Consider the following 21,082-nt stretch of genomic DNA (forward strand, 5'->3'; position numbering starts at 1 on the left):
TCTGATTTATTACTGGTTGGTCATTATTAAAAAACATTTAGCTACTAAATAAATGACTGTGTACAAAAAAACAAAAATGTATTTTAACTTGTTTTAACCTCACTATTTATTTGGGTGATTATTAAAAATAAATAAATAAACATGAAACCAAATTTGCAACTCTTTTAACTCCCACAATCTAAAATATAACAATAACTTAGTTCTCTTTGAAATGACCACGTCATAATGAGATCAAAATAATATTTTAAATATTATTCAAAATCACACACACATGCACGCTCTCTCACACACACACACACACACACAGAAAAGAAGCTGTTAATAAGTTTGTTCAATCTGAAAATAAGAGTTTAATGAGAAAAAACATAAACAGCACAGCTGCACAAATGCATCAATACAGATATGCATTTATTTAATACATAAATGTCAACACATTAAAGAATGTTAAAACATTGTTCATATTCTGTGAGCAGGAAAATGTATTCAAACAATCAGTGTCGCTCGATGGATCATGAGCCCTGGGTTAACAGCTTTAGGAAACCTGGAGTTTCACGACTGCAATCTGAAACCGCAAGTTCAAACGCAGCAACTCGGAAAGATCAATCATCATAATCATAATCTCAACAGCACTTACCTTTTACGTAAAGAGAACTTACTTAAATATTCATGTACTTTGTCAAATGACACCACTAAAGGAAACCACTAAAGTGTGTCAAGTGGAGTAACAGGAGACGAGGCAACATTTCCACAGATGGATGATCAGTTATTAAAACATGCGCATCACATGCTGTACTTGCCTAACAAAACATAACTCGTAAATATGCAAATAACCCAGGGTTTACAAATATACAGTCATGATTACTGAGGGTTAATCCAGGGTCAAATCTGTGACCGGAAACACAGAGCAAGATCCCTGAGGATTACATCAACGCGTTTGATCAACAATAAAAAGTGTGAAATTCAGATTAAAGTGAATATGATAAAACATTAAAGATCCAAACATCAGCTTTCAGCATCAGGCCTGTTTCACACACGCATCCAACAATATCACATCATATTTTATGTATTATTTCGCTTGTTTTTTTTATAGCACTTTGAGTATAAGAACGGCACATTACAAATGAAATATATTATTATTATTAATAAATTAATGACATTAAATATTTCATTAAAAATTATGATTAGCAGTGCTCAACTCAACTAGAGGCCCAGCTTTTCTGGGGAAAGACAAACATAAAGGGTGTTGAAAAGCAAAATATTAAATCTCATGGAGGAATATTTACTAAGTAATCTGCTATTTTGAAGAGGAGGGTTAAAATGAGAATTTTGACCTGAGATTCAGAGCCAAATTACAGAGGGCTAAAAATTACTTTAGAAAGATGACAGCATCATTCATTTAGTTTTACACAGATATTGATAGATCTATTAGTGAAATCTGTTGACTTTTGTAATCTTTGTTGCATTATATACCAACGGTGACAGTTCAAATATGGGGAAAAAGCACTTTTCATGACTTCCCCCCCAAAGTTTGCATGCCTGTAACTCAAGAAGTATTAAACATATCTTAATATCCTTTTATATTCTGGTTCCTAACAAACTTTTCTTTTGATATCTTCAGTTTTAAGGCCCAATATGGTCCAGTTTCAGAGATATGGGGATCTCAATGTGGCTCCAAGAATAAATTGTTCAATTGTACACAGCCATTTCCATGGTCAAAAAACAGATTTGGGTCACTTTTCATACAGCTGATACTTTTTTCTTTTAAAGTGGAATATCTGAAGAACAAATAATGTTGAAACTAGAAATGCATTGTTTCCCCCTATAAAAACAATTGGATAGAACATTCCTGTCCCGAGTGCCATAAATGCTCTTTTTCCAAAGTTTGCATGCCTTTAACTCAAGAAGTGTTAAAGATATCTCAGTATGATTTTACATTCTGGTTCTTAATAAACTTCCCTTTTGGTATCTTCATTTTTAAGGCCCAATACGGTTCAATCCCACAGATATTGGGATCTCAATTCAGCTCCAGCTCCCATTTTCAATGGTTTATTGAAGTGAATACCGGTAATATGTGTTGGGAGAGCAAACCCTTTCCTAGAAGGTGTGACATTTGTTTCAAACATGTAGTTATGATTTAAATTCTTGCTAGCTTCAGAAGCTGTTAAAATTAATAATATCCCTTCTTCCAAATATCTCTGAAACTGATTAAAATATATCTTTCAAAAGTCATTTTTAGCTCGCTGTAGTTTAACTCCAAATCTGAATGAAATGAAAAAATGTCATTTTGATCCTCCTCTACAGAACAGTGGATTACTCAGACAATATACAGTCAAGAAATTTAATATTTTGGCTTTCAAGGCTCTTTATGTTTGTCTTTCACCAGAACTAATATTAACAAAATAAAAAAATTTGAGCAGGGAAAGTTTCCGAATTTCATCATGATACTATGATAGTTTTTATTAATATTTTGAATTATTTTTTATTTTCTGCTTTCATTTTAATTTTATTTAAAGTTTTGTTTTATTATTATTATTATTTATTTTTTTTACAAATTTGGTAACACTTTACAATAAGGTCCCATTAGTTAAGGTTAGTTAATGCTTTAATTAACATTAACAATGAGCAACAAATCTGTTACAATATTTATTAACCTTTGTTAACATTAGTTAATGAACACACAGCTGTTCATTGTTCATGTTATCCCAGGTCCATTAAATAATGCTACCAAAATTATTAAAAAATACTTCCAAAAAGATATGGTGCAAAAAAAAGTCTCTGTATAAATTTTTAAAAAACATTTATAATATTTGAACAGTTTTCCCGTATATTAGCACGTTTGCAAATGTGAAAATGATTTTATAGGCCAACAAACAATTCAATAAACATTAAGTTAATAGGCTATTAAGTGACTTACATTTTAGAGACAATATTGTCAATATTATCTTTTTTTCCTCTATTTTGCCAATGAAAACAGTTCTAAACTTTAGAGCAGGGATAGGCAACTCCGGTCCTGGAGGGCCACTGTCCTGCAGAGTTTAGCTCCAACCCTAATTAAACACACCTGAACAAGGCAATCAATGTTTTCAGGATTACTAGATAGATACAGGCAGGTGAGTTTTTATCAGGGCTGAAGCTAAACTCTGCAGGACAGCGGCCCTCCAGGACCGGAGTTGCCTATCCCTGCTTTAGAGCCATTGCACATCTCAGAACAGCACAGATTCAGTTTCGTCCCCGAATGAATCCGCGTTTTTGAACGAATCGTTCAAATGAATGACTCGATGACTCACTAAGTCACTTCTGCTTTGTGCCTGAATGAATCAGCCGTTTTGAACGAATGATGAGTGAGTGATTCAATGACTCACTCATTAAGCCAATGTTTGCCGCCACCTGCTGGTGGTTTCAGTATCATTTCATTTTTGCTGAGGGACTGAGTACCGAAAGTTGTTTTATGGTCAAGTTTAACTATAATAACCCTGGGTATTGTTACAAACTTGATCATCATGAAACATTATTTTCATGGCAAGGGAGAAGTTGCATAATAAAGGTGTAAGATGTGTGAAACAGGCCTTAATGCAGAAATGCAACAGAAGCTAATATCAACAGTTACAATTCTAAGAAATCTCACTTTGAGACACGATATGAAAAACCCTGTGTGTGTGTGATCGTGTCCAAGTTCATCATCTCTGTCCGCTGTGCAAGCGCACGTGTCGGAGACAGTTGTCCTGTCTGGAGAAGGTCTTACCGCACAGCTGACAGCGGAAGGGTTTCTCACCCGTGTGCACAAGTCTGTGTGTTAAAAGACGGGTCCTCTGTGTAAAGCCTTTCCCGCACTCCTCACATCGGAAGGGTTTCTCCCCCGTGTGCACTAGTCTGTGTGTTAACAGCCGAGTCCTCTGTGAAAAGCCTTTCCCACACTCCTCACATCGGAAGGGTTTGTGTCCTGTGTGATTGCCGGCATTCAGACTCTGTGGGAGCATTTTGGGCAAACACGAGCTTGAATGTGAGGATGGGAGTGTGTTGAATGGCGTCGAGTCAGACGAGCTCGTTGTGGGGGAGTGTCTGTGGGAATCCTGAAAATTCAAGTCGTATTCAATGTCTGGAACACCAAAGCTCTCGTTCTGCAGAACAGCAAATAAACCGGACTGAGTCGACGTGGTCATCGGATCCTCCATCACATATGGATCTGTAAAATTCTGGGAATGTTGCTCTGACTCCATAAGACTTTCCGGATGGTCAAACGCTTTCCCTGAACACCATAAACGAGTGCTTCCGTCATGGCAGTGGTTTTGTCCTTCACACTTCTGCTTTGCCTGAACTTGATTCAGTGTCTGATCCACAAGTTCTTCCACCTGTTCGATCTTCATCTCAAACTCCAGTCCGCTGAGCTCCTCTTCCTCCGGTTCCTTCAGTGGCGTTACGGACTCTTCTTGTTTCAAAAGCTGTGAATTCACATCCGCCGCCTGTGAAAAGTGAGGTTTCTCCTCTGAGAGATTCTTCACAACAACCTTTTCCTGGCTGTGATGATCAGTCTGAGCTTCCCGCGAATGAGCCGTTACACCTGTTGAGAAGTCATATGTAAATATGATGTTTTAATTCAAATTCTACAACAAAACAACTAGTTCCTAGTCTAAACAATCATTAGGCTAATGAACCATATTCCTTGGTGCAAAAATAGCTTGATTATAATTATCAAAACTGAAATATTTTTTCAAAACTGGTGATGTTTATTGTTCGCAAACAGAGAACATAATGGATGTATCAGAGAAGGATGTAGTGGCGAGGGGGTCGTGGGAATGAGAAGTCTGCAGTAGGGGAACGAGTGTGGAGACGAGCGGGGATAATGAGGGCAGGTACATGATAATTAACTAGTCTCTAATTCCAGTGATTGGCGGAGAGGTGGGATATAAGCGCCCCACAGACCTGGGAGAGAGACTCATGCACTGATTGTGTTTGGACCGTTTATGTTGTGATTATACGAGCCAGTGTGCCGACAGAGTCTCTTTCCTATTTTTGATTTTGGGAGTGAATTAAGACTGTTTGCACGCCACTCGGACTTCGTCATTTCTATCTGTGAACATTCTCCCGAGACGAAGAAGACAAGCCATGAGGCCAGCTCAGCCAACGCCGCTTGAGGACCCGGTCAAGTCGCTCGCCAGTCTTCATCAGACTCAACATCAGGTGCTGATGGACCTCAGGATGGAACAAGAGGATCGCTTCACCTGCTGGTCCAAGCACAGGAAGAAGACCAGTGGGTCATCCGGAGGTTACTCAGCCAGGAGTTCACCTCGGACGAACCCCCCACCGTCGCCCACGTCTCGCTGGTGAAGATGTGTCCACAGAACCACCCAAAGGAGTTTGTGGACCTCTTTGAAATAAGAGGCATGTGGGTGGGTGCGCACCCAATGACCGTGTGCCTGATCGCACTGCTGTCCGGGGAGGCACAGGTGGCAGAGCAACAAGTACCTGTAGCGAACCTCCTGGCCTATGACGATCTAAAGCGGGTCATCCTTAAACGGGTCGGTCGCTCCCCTGAACAACATGGTCAGCGCTTCTGCTCTGTGGAGCTGGCCTTTTGTTATGGCCTAACAGCTCCGGGACGCTTGCCGCAAGTGGCTGATGGCCGAAACAATGGAGCAGTTCATTGCTCGGCTTCCACGTGGAATGGCTGAGTGGGTCCAGTGCCACTGCCCGGCATCGCTGAATCAGGCCATCCAGCTGGCAGAGGATCATCTGGTGCCGTGCCCCGGGGTCGGCATGCCCCTCCATAATCTCTCTCTCTCCAACCCCTCTCTTTCTGCTCTCTCTCGTCCTATTCCTGCTCCCAGGTAACGAAGTATCACGCCTCCTCGAACCCCACAGCGGGGAAGTTATTTCCAGGGGGCTAGATCTGCGAGACGAGGGGGCCTGCTGGAGATGCGGGGACCCGGGTAATTTCTAGGACCGGTGTCCAGTAATGGAGATGGGAACATTGATCCAGGTCACTGACTCCCTGTGGGCTGCCCCCGATCAAACTGGATGACCAACAGCCAATCAGAGCTCTCTCTCTCACCGACGGCCTAACGCCGATTCTACATGTTGAATTGGCCAAAAAAAAAACCCATCCGACTAGAGTCAACGGTGCGGAACACAAGTCGGCCAATGCTTAAACACAGCCTGACACTGCCCGATGGCTGACCGATGGCTTGGTGTGCTTGGCTTTGAAGAGGCTTGGGAGGAAAAGCCTTCAAACAGCCGTAGCGAAATTCAGTATGTCATGGACCTCTGAGCTCCACACGTTGGGCAGCTCTCCAAGGAGAATTTGCTCCAGGCACAGGACAGACAAAGTCGGCTGTACAACAGAGGAACGGCAACAGCATCTAGATCTTAGTTCTAAGGGAAGGAACTTTTGTGGTTGCACAGTGAGTTGGGGATCTCGATTATGAGGTAAGACAAACCGACAGGGGTGATTCATGTCAAATTTATCATCTCAATCTTTTAAAAGGCTGGAATGAGGTGAGGTCGGTTGAGTTAGCAACAGCCGTTCTGACAGAGGGAGATCTCAGGCCAGCAGCAGCTGTCAAAACCAAACCGCTTGCTCCGGGGAGATCACCTCTCGCCGCCACAGCTCACTGATTTAGCAAAGTTGCAAACAGATTTTTCAGATGTTTTCACCCCTGCCTCATACAGCACCATATCGAAACAATCCCTGGAAAAGTGGCACACAGCCATCCCTGTAGTTTACATGAACACAAGAAAAAAGTGGTAAAGGACGAATTAAAGGCCATGCTAGAGTTTAGAGTAATAGAAGAATCGCATAGCGACTGGGCGAGCACTAGCCTGGGAAAACCTAGACGAACTTCCGGCAAATTTAGATTTGCTCTGCAAGTCAGTCTGGCCAAGAGCCCATTCAAGCCCATTTCCAATCTTTCCAAATCTTGTGGCACCAATCACAAACACTGAGGCGGGCTTTACACGATGACGATCGCACTGATTGGTTTTAGGTCTATCCAATCGCGCCTAGAGGCATTTGAGAGACGTCTGTTGGTGCCCCTTTGGAAATGGGATGTGAATGAAGCTTCCCCAGACCCACTCTCAGTTGCGACTGAGAAGGGTCTGGTGTAAACCAGGCTAGGCGAGCCCGATAGTTTTGGTACAATAGAAGGGGGAATTCTGTGTCGAAATTCAATGCTTATCCAATGCCCCAAGTTGGTGAGCTGCTTGATCGGTTAGGTTAGGCACTGGATTTGACAAAAGGGTTCTGGCAGGCCGAATGGCTTAGAAAAGAAGACACATGTGTAACATTTTGTTGGATACGTGCAGCTCTTAAAGTGACAGCAGCCTAATATTGCTGACAATGAAAGACAGCGAAAATCACTCACTGCTCTTGACTGGTTGAGCTCTGCTGGAGCAGCTCTAAATGTTTACTGTACTATTAAATTAAAGTCAAAATATGATAGATCAATAATATGAACAGTGAAACTAACAGCAGCTCCTACAATACATAAGTATAAAATTTGTAATAATTATTTAGAGAAAAAGTTTAACATTTTAAGAACAATATTTTATTGTAAAATATTTTTAACATAAATAAAATAAATTTTACCAGTTTTCAAAAAAGAATTCAGTTTTAATAATTATAATATATTTAAATTACAAATGTTATACTCATTATTTCTACTAACATTACAGAAAAGTAACATTTCAAATATATTTTATATATTTTATTATTATATAGTATTATATTTCTATAATATTAGTTTTAACAAATATAAAAGTTACCATATATATATATATATATATATATATATATATATATATATATATATATTTATATATTAAAATAAATATAATAAACAATTCTATGGTAATATATACAGTAGTCAAATATTGAAGTGGATAAAAACCTTTCATCAAAGTTATACATGAATTTTGAACAATACCCGACCGTTCTTGTCTTAGGACAATTTTGATGAACTTTTTTGATCCACTTCAAATCTATATATTGTTTTGCAGATTTGTGCTATTGTGGGGATTCTATTCACCATGAGATATAAACATAATGGTGATTTATATATATATATATATTTTTTTTTTTTATATCTCAGCATTGAATTGATTTTTATTACATTTAAATTTAGCACCCCCCCCAACCCCAACTAAACTCCTCCCCAATCACCCCCCAACAACTGCCCCCCCGCCCCCCCCCCCCCAACACACACGCACGCACGCACGCACGCTCTCTCTCTCTCACTCATACACACAAAAACACAGTATGATGTTTTTTGTTATGATTAAGTCACCAGCTCAGACTCACTCGTGTCCATGATCTCCACCTGTACGCCGACAGAGCATCTCTCAGCAGTGACTCTCAGTAGTTTAGTCTTCAGTCCCTGGATCTCCTGGTTCCTCCTCCGGATCTCCTGATGAAGAGCTGCAGCCTCTTCCTCCAGCAACTGACTGATCTCCACCGCGGCCGCCTTCATGATCGCGGAGATCTGAGTCTGGAACATCCCCGCGGAGCTCATCTCGCTATCAAAGCTCTCTGCAGTTACATTACTATGAGGAAAAACATAATCCACCATTGCTGCTTCCTGCTCATTCGGGGGCGTGACGTGTTTCCGGTGAACTGTGGAGCTTTTAGGACACGCTCACCAAAGTAAAAGACACGCGAGCAGCGGCAGGTCCAAAATAGACAATTGTGTGGAAAGGCGCAATGAATGATAACTCATTTTATACGATTTATGAATTTTTAAGCTATTTTATAGTAAAAACATAAGAAAATAAGATACTACAGCGTCTTTTCACATCATTAATACTTTTCTTGAAAAAGACAGACGAAAAAGATGTGTAGTTAAATATTTAAAGAAAAGACTTGCATGAAGACATTTATGTATATGATTTTCTCAATATTAAGTTTTATATTATTTATTTAAACGTCATTTATTTATCTAATTTGACATATTGTTGTACTGTAGTTTAAGCATTTCTTATTCTTATTTATTCATTAGTTATTGGACATGATACTGTCGTGCGAGCATCTCAAGATTAAAGGGTTTGTTCTCCCAAAAATGTAAATTCTGTCATTAATTACTCACCCTCATGTCGTTCCAAACCCCGTTCATCTTCAAACACTAATGATGATATTTAAAATGAAATCTAAGAGATTTCTGTCAGTCCCTTGACAGTCCATGAAACTACCACTTAAATGCTTTAAAAAGTTCATAAGAAATTGTAAAACTAATCCATATGAACTGAGTGGTTTAATCAAAAAAAAGTTTTTTTAAAATCATATTCACTTAAACCGACCGAACAACATAAATCAGCCGATTTTAGAAAAAAACCCGCGCCTCTACCTCCACCTGGAGCCTGTTATTTGTTTTGCAAAAATACACCGCTCCGGTTCTTCTGGTCCAATCAGCGCAGAGCTGTGTGAGATCTGACTGTCAATCACAGTTCGTGCACACGCCACAGATCCCCCCTCCCCCCTCGCGCACGTTACAACATCACATGCACACGCCTGAAGTTCGCAGGTGTGTTGGATTGTACGAAGCATGATGGCGGAGAGAAAATCTACTAACAAGCTTCCAATTCCTCGGTTATTGCTATCTATGGGTAGATTAGCCAGGGCAGCCTACCTCTGAGTCCATGGTGTTGATCGATGCTGAAGAGACGGACGCGTTCACAGAAGATCTGGTGCACACGCACTGATGAGCACGAATGAGGGTGCTTGCTGGTAGTGGGGGAGGGGCATGAGGGTTGTAAACATTAAAAACATTAAAAAGTCCCCTCAATCTACCAGACTTGCCGACTGCAGCTTTAAGAGACTCAATCACTTTATACTGTACGATAAACAGATTTTATTCACATACACGTTCATCTATGCACACATCAGATATGGTAAAAGGAAGCTCAAGCATGTTTACTTGAAGTGAGAGAACCAGTGAGGTTCACGTTTGAGCTTCAGCAAGAACCAATGAGAGGCGGGAAGCGGCGAACGTTTAACACACACTTTATTAAATAATATAAACAAATACAAAACGAAAGATGGCAGCCCCTTACGGATGACTGCAGCCACACATCAGAGTCCTGCACGGGTCCCGCCCGTACCCGCAGTGCTTAAAGCCGCATCCGACCCGTTTTCCGACAGCAGCACTAACTAAAATCCGCACCCAACCCGACCCGCTTAAAATAGAACCGACCACCCGAAATAAAACCAGTTTAAACTATCACATTATAGACACACTTACAAAACTGTTTATTGCCAGGTCATAGAAAAGTTATTACACGACCATTAACAGCCGAAGCTGTCAAAAGGCCGGTACATGAAGAACATGGCTAATGTTACGACAAAACTGAGTAGCCTTATAACATTTTACCAATCGAACAGACGCGGCTACAACACTATATCTGCCACGCAATTTCGTCTAGCCTACATCTTGACAATTTTGGGTTCAAACAAGCCCTGCACACCACACATACTTAAAGGGATACTCCACTTTTTTTGGAAATAGGCTCATTTTACAACTCCCCCAGAGTTAAACAGTTGAGTTTTATCATTTTGGAATCCATTCAGCCGATCTCCGGGTCTGGCGGTACCACTTTTAGCATAGCTTAGCATAATGAATTGAACCGGACAAGACCATTAGCATCTCTCTCAAAAAAAATTAACAAAGAGTTTCAATATTTTTCCTATTTAAAACTTGTACTAAAACCGACGGAAAATGAAAAGTTGCGATTTTCTAGGCTGATATGGCAAGAAACTATACTCTCATTCCTGCGTAATAATCAAGAAACTTTGCTGCAGTACCATGAGTCCAGCAGGCGTAATGATATGACTCAGCGCCTGCCGCCTGATAATAGGCTACCGAGCTGGGGACTATTATCAGGCACTGCGTCCTAGCCATATCAGCCTAGAAAATCGCAACTTTTCATTTTCCGTCGGTTTTAGTACACGATTTAACTACAGAAGTGTTAAGTTTTAAATAGGAAAAATATCGAAACTCTTTGTTAATTTTTTTGAGAGAGATGCTAATGGTCTTGTCCGGTTCAATTCATTATGCTAAGCTATGCTAAAAGTGGGACCCCCAGACCCGGAGATCGGCTGAATGGATTCCAAAATGATAAAACTAACTGTTTAACTCTGGGGGAGTTGTAAAATGAGCCTATTTCCAAAAAAAGTGGAGTATCAACAGTGTTAAATTTGAAAAATACTCTTCGATAGAACTGCTTTGTTACCACAGTTATCTGCGTGCTTCCTCGGCGATGAAGTTCCACATTTGCGGTTATCCAGCACGAAATGCAGCAAAGCCTTTCACAATATTGTTTTCTTCAGAGAACTCCAAATTTCTCCCACACACTGGACTTGATTTTTGATGATGTATTGTCGACAACTTCAATACATCCATCTCCACTAGCTATTCTTTTCTTCAACTCCTCAGCATCCACCTCGACGTTATGATGAATTTTTAAAAGTGAAAGTAGGTATAGACTCCTGGGAGGGCGTGGGCACAAATAAACTGATGTGGATTTTAAAATTATTTTATCAACTTGAAATACAGGCATATTTTTGTAGATGTGTTCCTAAAAATATGCATATATTTTTACGTTCGCATGTGATTGTTTTAAACCTGTGTTTAGCCCGTGTCTGACCCGCGGGTACCCAAACCCGTGCAGGACTCTGCCACACATAATAAAACAGAAACATAAATCCAGGCCTGTCTTCTCTCGTCCTTCACTGTCGTCGCTCCTCCGTGAGAGATACGAGACCGGTGCGTCGGGCCGGTGACGTTCATCAGCGGCCCTCGTCCTGATCGCCACAAGGCCTTAATGACGATATGCAACAGAAGCTAATATCAACACAGATACAATTCTAAGAAATCTCACTTTGAGACATGATATGAAAACCCTGTGTGTGTGTGTGGTCGTTTCCAGGTTCATCATCTCTGTCCGCTGTGCAAGCGCATGTGTCGGAGACAGCTGTCCTGTCTGGAGAAGGTCTTACCGCACAGCTGACAGCGGAAGGGTTTCTCACCCGTGTGCACTAGTCTGTGTGTTAAAAGACGCTTCCTCTGTGTAAAGCCTTTCCCACACTCCTCACACTGGAAGGGTTTTTCGTCCATGTGCACTAGTTTGTGTGTTAATAGCCGCCCCCTCTGTGGGAAGCTTTTCCCGCACTCCTCACATCGGAAGGATTTGGGGCCTGTGTGCTTGCCGGCATTCAGAGTTTTGGGCAAACACGAGCTTGAATGTGAGGATGGGAGTGTGTTGAACGGCGTTGAGTCAGACTCGCTCGTGCTGGGTGAGCTTCTATAGGAATCCTGAAGATTCAAGTCGTACTCAATGTCTGCAACGCCAACACTCTCGTTTTGCAGAACAGCGAATAAACCGGACTGAGTCGACGTGGTCATCGGATCCTCAATCCCATATGGATCTGTAAAATTATGGGAATGTTGTTCTGACTCCACAACACTTTCCGGCGGATGGTCGAATGCTTTCCCTGAACACCATAAACGAGAGTTTCGGTCATGGCAGTGGTTTTGTCCTTTAAACTTCTGCTTTGCCTGAACTTGATTAAGTTTCTGATCCACATGTACTTCCACCTGTTCGATCTTCATCTCAAACTCCAGTCCGCTGAGCTCCTCTTCCTTCGGTTCCTTCAGCGGCATCATAGACTCTTCTTGATTCAGCTGCTGTGAAAAGTGAGGTTTCTCCTCTGAGAGATTCTTCACAATGACCTTTTCCTGGCTGTGAAGATCAGCCTGAACTTCCCGCGATTGAGCCGTTACACCTGTCGAGAAGTCATATAAGTCAATAAGAAGTTTTAATTCAAATTCTACAACAAAACAAATAGTTACAGGTCTAAAATCTATAAGCATGTCGGTATTAGTTGAATTTCAAGTTAATACATCAAGCTGCTACAATATGAACCATATTACCTGATGCAAAAATAGTTTGATAATAATGATTAAAACTGAAATATTTTTTGAAAACTGGTGATGTTTATTGTTCGCAAACAGAAAACATAATGGATGTATCAGAGAAGGATGTTGTGGCGAGGGGGTCGTGGGAATGAGAAGTCTGCAGTAGGGGAACGAGTGTGGAGACGAGCGGGGATAATGAGGGCAGGTACATGATAATTAACTAGTCTCTAATTCCAGTGATTGGCGGAGAGGTGGGATATAAGCGCCCCACAGACCTGGGACAGGGAGAGAGAGACTCATGCACTGATTGTGTTTGGACTGTTTATGTTGTGATTATACGAGCCAGTGTGCCGACAGAGTCTCTTTCCTATTTTTGATTTTAGGAGTGAATAAAGACTGTTTGCACGCCACTCGGACTTCGTCATTTCTATCTGTGAATGTTCTCCCGAGATGAAGAAGTCAAGCCATGAGGCCAGCTCAGCCAACGCCGCTTGCGGACCCGGTCAAGTCACTCGCCAGTCTTCATCAGACTCAACATCAGGTGCTGATGGACCTCAGGATGGGACAAGAGGATCGCTTCATCTGCTGGTCCAAGAGCAGGAAGAAGACCAGTGGGTCATCCGGAGGTTACTCAGCCAGGAGTTCACCTCGTACGAACCACCCACTGTCGCCCACGTCCCGCTGGTGAAGATGGATCCACAGAACCACCCAAAGGAGTTTGTGGACCTCTTAGAAATAAGAGGCATGTGGGTGGGTGCGCACCCAATGACCGTGTGCCTGATCGCACTGCTGTCCGGGGAGGCACAGGTGGCAGAGCAACAAGTACCTGTAGCGAACCTCCTGGCCTATGACGATCTAAAGCGGGTCATCCTTAAACGGGTCGGTCGCTCCCCTGAACATGGTCAGCGCTTCTGCTCAGTGGAGCTGGCCTTTTGTCATGGCCTAACAGCTCCGGGATGCTTGCCACAAGTGGCTGATGGCCGAAACAAGAGACGTCTAGGGAGTGGCCGATCTGGTGGCACTGGAGCAGTTCATTGCTCGGCTTCCACGAGGACTGGCTGAGTGGGTCCAGTGCCACTGCCTGGCATCACTGAATCAGGCCATCCAGCTGGCTGAGGATCATCTGGTGCTGGCCCCGGGGTCGGCATGCCCCGCCCTAATCTCTCTCTCCCCAACGCCTCTCCCGCCCTATTCCTGCTCCCAGGTAACGAAGTATCACGCCTACGGACGTTTTTTCCAGGGGGATAGATCTGCGACACGAGGGGGCCTGCCGGAGATGTGGGGACCCGGGTCATTTCTAGGACTGGTGTCCAGTAATGGTGGTTGGAACGTTGATCCGGGTCCCCGACTCCCTGTGGGCTGCCCCCGATCAAGCTGGGCTGAACCAAATACCTGTGAGTATTAAGGGGGGAACATGTGAGGCTTTGGTGGGGGTGTGACATGATATCCGGAAGCAGATTTAAGCAGATATATTCGCCATTCATAAAGGGAAAGTAAAACTAAGACTGCAGGTTTACAAACCATAAACAAAGCAGTGCTTGCAAACCGTTTTGAATATCAATCATGCAGATCGCGTTCTTTACGTTGTTCGGTGTGAACAAGCCCTAGAGCCGAAGGTGTGGAACACACCGGAAAAAAAACTAAGGTTCAAGGTGGTCCACATGTCAGAGGCGTAGATGGCGACTTGCTCTCTAGAAATGGGTGTGGGTGTGTGTGTGTGTGTGTGTGTGTGGTGGGGGGGGGGGGGGGGGTCGAGTGGTGGACGTTGTGGCGAGGGGGGCGTGGGAATGTGAAGTCTGCAGCGCAAGGGCGTAACTTTGGGTCTACCATTGGGGGGGTTAAACTCGCGGCATATTTATTAATTTATTTATTTATTGAATAATTTTCTTGTGTAACATGCTAATTTGCCGTTCCTGTTTTAGAAATACATTGTGATACTTTTACTGATTTAGGCTACTTAACGTAAATGCAGCTGTTCACTTGACTATTTATGCCATAATGACACAGTAGTTAAATTAAGTGTTTAAGCACTAGCCAGCAGTGGCAGCTTCTACTTAATTGATTTTTTTGTGTGTGTTCAATATCTTATAAAAAAAAAAACCCCAATAACTTAAAGATTAATCAATTGCATCACTGTATTGGCACCTACATGCAGCAAATGTATTATGCACAATTCAACTCTCGATACATTACACAATACAGGGTGGCACACTGGAGTGCAGCTTGCACCTTTATTCTGAACAGATTTCACATATTGGTGGGCATCACCAAAACTCACCATCCACTAACAAAATCTTTAAGTTTAACTGTTAAAATGTATTTTATTAACATCACATTTTAAAAACTTAACATCAAATAACAGCATTAAAAACTTTCAAATAGAGAAAATGAAAGCGCAATTATATTATCACTTTGCATGAAATAAGACTCAAAAGTAGATTAAAAAAAATTGCATAGCCTCTGATAACATCAAATTCAGAAACTGGGAAAATACAAGTGTGGACTAACGTTAGTTGTGCTTTGATTCATTTTGTCACTTTGCAAACTCCATGCAAAAAGAACAAAAATAAAAAATAATAATAATGATAATCTCAAATTGAGCCGGAGGTGGTAAATTCCTAATAATGTACGTATTTTTTTTAGGTATTTTAATAAGATACCTAAAATACGTTGCGCATACAGCTCAACTAACGCAAACGTTATAAAGGTGTTTGAACAACAAAACACATCCACTTGCACATATTTGACAATCGGAATATCAGCTATATCCTGCTATAGCTAACAAATTTGTGAAATTTTGAATAAAAAAGGAAATAAAAGCAGATCATCAGTCATTCAGCGCTATTGTGGCTGTGGTGTGACAAGCAATGAATGACGCGTCTCCATGGGAACCATAAAGTAATACTACGATCAATAACGCCCCCTCTGATTTTTGAGGGGGTCATGACCCCCGTAACCCCCGTGCAAATTACGCGCATGCTGCAGCGGGAGAACGAGTGTGGAGACGAGCGGGGATAATGAGATCAGGTACATGATAATTAACTAGTCTCTAATTCCAGTGATTGGCGGAGAGGTGGGATATAAGCGCCCCACAGACCTGGGACAGGGAGAGAGAGACTCATGCACTGATTGTGTTTGGACTGTTTATGTTGTGATTATACGAGGCAAGTGTGCCGACAGAGTCTCTTTCCTATTTTTAATTCTGGGAGTGAATAAAGACTGTTTGCTCAGACTTCAGACTTCTTCGTCATTTCTATCTGTAGAGTTATAAAAAGTACTGACTTCTATGTAAAAAATTCTATATTATTAGTTTTAACATAAATATAAAAGTCACCATATAAAACCATTCTATATTTATATATTCAAATTAATATAATAAAAAATTATATGGTAATATTTATTTAAAAACTAATATTATATAAATATAATGATTAGTAAAAAAAAACATTAGTAATTTTTTTTAATTAAATGTATATATATATATATATATTCACCCCCCCAACACCTAAACACATACTCTCTCTCTCTCTCTCTCTCACACACACACACACACCCTCTCTCTCGACTCTCACTCACACACAAACAATGATGTTTTTTGTTATGATTAAGTCACCAGCTCAGACTCACTCGTGTCCATGATCTCCACCTGTACGCCGACAGAGCATCTCTCAGCAGTGACTCTCAGTAGTTTAGTCTTCAGTCCCTGGATCTCCTGGTTCCTCTTCCGGATCTCCTGATGAAGAGCTGCAGCCTCTTCCTCCAGCAACTGACTGATCTCCACCGCGGCCGCCTTCATGATCGCGGAGATCTGAGTCTGGAACATCCCCGCGGAGCTCATCTCGCTATCAAAGCTCTCTGCAGTTACATTACTATGAGGAAAAACATAATCCACCATTGCTGCTTCCTGCTCATTCGGGGGCGTGACGTGTTTCCGGTGAACTGTGGAGCTTTTAGGACACGCTCACCAAAGTAAAAGACACGCAAGCAGCGGCAGGTCCAAAATAGACAATTGTGTGGAAAGGCGCAATGAATGATAACTCATTTTACACGATTTATGAATTTTCAAAAGCTATTTTATAGTAAAAATATAAGAAAATAAGATACTACAGCGTCAAATACACAGCGAGAGTCTTTTCACATCATTAATACTTTTCTTGAAAAAAAAGTATCCCCTAACCCCACCCTAAGACTTACATAAAGCCATTTCTGTATATCATTTTCTCTATATTAAGTTTTGTTTTATTTATTTAAACGTAATTTATTTATTTGTATTTATTTATATATTTATTTAATAAATGTTGTGTAAATATGTAATACATTTTTATTTAAAGATTTATTATTGGATATAGTATTTATTCATTAGTTATTGGACATGAAACTGTTGTGCTAACATCTCAACATTAAAGGGTTTGTTCACCACAAAAAATGAAAGTTCTGTCATTAATTCCTCACGTCCTTCCAAACCCGTAAGACTTTCCTGTAAGACGAAATTTTGCCTTTTATTCACATATAAACATTAATCTACAAACACTTCAGATATGGTAAAAGGAAGTTCAAGTATGTTCGATTGACGTGTAAGAACCAATGAGGTTCATTCTCATATTACGCAGCACGTTTGAGCTTCAGCAAGAACCAATGAGGTTCATTCTTGTGTTATGCAGCACGTTTGAGTTCCCTAAAGAACCAATGAGATTCATTCTTGTGTTATGCAGCACATTTGAGTTCCCTAAAGAACCAATGAGGTTCATTCTTGTGTTACGCAATACGTTTGAGCTTCAGCAAGAACCAATGAGGTTCATTCTCATATTACGCAGCACGTTTGAGCTTCAGCAAGAACCAATGAGGTTCATTCTTGTGTTATGCAGCACGTTTGAGTTCCCTAAAGAACCAATGAGGTTCATTCTTGTGTTACGCAATACGTTTGAGCTTCAGCAAGAACCAATGAGGTTCATTCTCGTGTTACGCAGCACGTTTGAGTTCCCTAAAGAACCAATGAGATTAATTCTCGTGTTACGCAGCACGTTTGAGTTCCCTAAAGAACCAATGAGGTTCATTCTTCTGTTACGCAGCACTTTGAGATCCCTAAAGAACCAATGAGGTTCCTTCTCGTGTTACGCAGCACGTTTGAGTTCCCTAAAGAACCAATGAGATTCATTCTTGTGTTACGCAGCACGTTTGAGCTTCATCAAGAACCAATGAGGTTCATTCTTGTGTTACGCAGCACGTTTGAGTTCCCTAAAGAACCAATGAGGTTCATTCTTGTGTTACGCAGCACGTTTGAGTTCCCTAAAGAACCAATGAGGTTCATTCTTGTGTTACGCAATACATTTGAGCTTCAGCAAGAACCAATGAGGTTCATTCTCGTGTTACGCAGCACGTTTGAGTTCCCTAAAGAACCAATGAGATTAATTCTCGTGTTACGCAGCACGTTTGAGTTCCCTAAAGAACCAATGAGGTTCATTCTTCTGTTACGCAGCACTTTGAGTTCCCTAAAGAACCAATGAGATTAATTCTCGTGTTACGCAGCACGTTTGAGTTCCCTAAAGAACCAATGAGGTTCATTCTTGTGTTACGCAGCACGTTTGAGTTCCCTAAAGAACCAATGAGGTTCATTCTTCTGTTACGCAGCACTTTGAGTTCCCTAAAGAACCAATGAGATTAATTCTCGTGTTACGCAGCACGTTTGAGCTTCAGCAAGAACCAATGAGGTTCATTCTTGTGTTATGCAGCACGTTTGAGTTCCCTAAAGAACCAATGAGATTCATTCTTGTGTTATGCAGCACGTTTGAGTTCCCTAAAGAACCAATGAGGTTCATTCTTGTGTTACGCAATACGTTTGAGCTTCAGCAAGAACCAATGAGGTTCATTCTTGTGTTACGCAGCACGTTTGAGTTCCCTAAAGAACCAATGAGATTCATTCTTGTGTTATGCAGCACGTTTGAGTTCCCTAAAGAACCAATGAGGTTCATTCTTGTGTTACGCAATACGTTTGAGCTTCAGCAAGAACCAATGAGGTTCATTCTCGTGTTACGCAGCACGTTTGAGTTCCCTAAAGAACCAATGAGATTAATTCTCGTGTTACGCAGCACGTTTGAGTTCCCTAAAGAACCAATGAGGTTCATTCTTCTGTTACGCAGCACTTTGAGATCCCTAAAGAACCAATGAGGTTCCTTCTCGTGTTACGCAGCACGTTTGAGTTCCCTAAAGAACCAATGAGATTCATTCTTGTGTTACGCAGCACGTTTGAGCTTCATCAAGAACCAATGAGGTTCATTCTTGTGTTACGCAGCACGTTTGAGTTCCCTAAAGAACCAATGAGGTTCATTCTTGTGTTACGCAGCACGTTTGAGTTCCCTAAAGAACCAATGAGGTTCATTCTTGTGTTACGCAATACATTTGAGCTTCAGCAAGAACCAATGAGGTTCATTCTCGTGTTACGCAGCACGTTTGAGTTCCCTAAAGAACCAATGAGATTAATTCTCGTGTTACGCAGCACGTTTGAGTTCCCTAAAGAACCAATGAGGTTCATTCTTCTGTTACGCAGCACTTTGAGTTCCCTAAAGAACCAATGAGATTAATTCTCGTGTTACGCAGCACGTTTGAGTTCCCTAAAGAACCAATGAGGTTCATTCTTGTGTTACGCAGCACGTTTGAGTTCCCTAAAGAACCAATGAGGTTCATTCTTCTGTTACGCAGCACTTTGAGTTCCCTAAAGAACCAATGAGATTAATTCTCGTGTTACGCAGCACGTTTGAGTTCCCTAAAGAACCAATGAGGTTCATTCTTCTGTTACGCAGCACTTTGAGTTCCCTAAAGAACCAATGAGATTAATTCTCGTGTTACGCAGCACGTTTGAGTTCCCTAAAGAACCAATGAGGTTCATTCTTGTGTTACGCAGCACGTTTGAGTTCCCTAAAGAACCAATGAGGTTCATTCTTCTGTTACGCAGCACGTTTGAGTTCCCTAAAGAACCAATGAGATTAATTCACGTGTTACGCAGCACGTTTGAGTTCCCTAAAGAACCAATGAGGTTCATTCTTGTGTTACGCAGCACGTTTGAGTTCCCTAAAGAACCAATGAGGTTCATTCTTCTGTTACGCAGCACGTTTGAGTTCCCTAAAGAACCAATGAGATTAATTCACGTGTTACGCAGCACGTTTGAGTTCCCTAAAGAACCAATGAGGTTCATTCTTCTGTTACGCAGCACTTTGAGTTCCCTAAAGAACCAATGAGATTAATTCTCGTGTTACGCAGCACGTTTGAGTTCCCTAAAGAACCAATGAGGTTCATTCTTGTGTTACGCAGCACGTTTGAGTTCCCTAAAGAACCAATGAGGTTCATTCTTGTGTTACGCAGCACGTTTGAGTTCCCTAAAGAACCAATGAGATTCATTCTTGTGTTACGCAGCACGTTTGAGTTCCCTAAAGAACCAATGAGGTTCATTCTTCTGTTACGCAGCACTTTGAGTTCCCTAAAGAACCAATGAGATTAATTCTCGTGTTACGCAGCACGTTTGAGTTCCCTAAAGAACCAATGAGGTTCATTCTTGTGTTACGCAGCACGTTTGAGTTCCCTAAAGAACCAATGAGGTTCATTCTTCTGTTACGCAGCACGTTTGAGTTCCCTAAAGAACCAATGAGATTAATTCACGTGTTACGCAGCACGTTTGAGTTCCCTAAAGAACCAATGAGGTTCATTCTTCTGTTACGCAGCACTTTGAGTTCCCTAAAGAACCAATGAGATTAATTCTCGTGTTACGCAGCACGTTTGAGTTCCCTAAAGAACCAATGAGGTTCATTCTTGTGTTACGCAGCACGTTTGAGTTCCCTAAAGAACCAATGAGGTTCATTCTTGTGTTACGCAGCACGTTTGAGTTCCCTAAAGAACCAATGAGGTTCATTCTTCTGTTACGCAGCACGTTTGAGTTCCCTAAAGAACCAATGAGATTCATTCTTGTGTTATGCAGCACGTTTGAGTTCCCTAAAGAACCAATGAGATTAATTCTCGTGTTACGCAGCACGTTTGAGTTCCCTAAAGAACCAATGAGATTAATTCTCGTGTTACGCAGCACGTTTGAGTTCCCTAAAGAACCAATGAGGTTCATTCTTGTGTTACGCAGCACGTTTGAGTTCCCTAAAGAACCAATGAGATTCATTCTTGTGTTATGCAGCACGTTTGAGTTC

The 21,082-nt window shown here is 41.4% G+C and overlaps 2 protein-coding genes across 3 annotated transcripts; both read right to left on the reverse strand.

Annotated features, from left to right (window-relative positions):
- Positions 1-3,184: 3,184 nt before the first annotated feature.
- On the reverse strand, positions 3,185-8,680 carry LOC311086196 (uncharacterized protein). The gene is made up of 2 exons (XM_084118959.1): positions 8,294-8,680; positions 3,185-4,558 (listed from the first exon to the last, which is right to left on the reverse strand). Exons 1-2 carry the CDS (start codon positions 8,559-8,561, stop codon positions 3,678-3,680), a joined length of 1,149 nt encoding a protein of 382 aa, XP_083975085.1. The 5' UTR covers positions 8,562-8,680; the 3' UTR covers positions 3,185-3,677.
- Positions 8,681-9,972: 1,292 nt separating this feature from the next.
- Positions 9,973-16,853, reverse strand: LOC311086475 (uncharacterized protein). 2 transcript variants are annotated; one of them, XM_084119383.1, is made up of 4 exons: positions 16,527-16,853; positions 11,724-12,766; positions 11,411-11,656; positions 9,973-10,503 (listed from the first exon to the last, which is right to left on the reverse strand). In XM_084119383.1, exons 1-2 carry the CDS (start codon positions 16,792-16,794, stop codon positions 11,916-11,918), a joined length of 1,119 nt encoding a protein of 372 aa, XP_083975509.1. In that variant the 5' UTR covers positions 16,795-16,853; the 3' UTR covers positions 9,973-10,503; positions 11,411-11,656; positions 11,724-11,915. The 2 variants fall into 2 exon arrangements, with proteins under 2 accessions (XP_083975509.1, XP_083975508.1); XM_084119382.1 differs by having other exon boundaries at positions 11,411-12,766.
- Between the last annotated feature and the right edge of the window lie 4,229 nt (positions 16,854-21,082).

This window comes from Abramis brama, assembly GCF_963993115.1.
Source record: "Abramis brama genome assembly, chromosome: 7".
Taxonomy (NCBI): Eukaryota; Metazoa; Chordata; class Actinopteri; order Cypriniformes; family Leuciscidae; genus Abramis; species Abramis brama.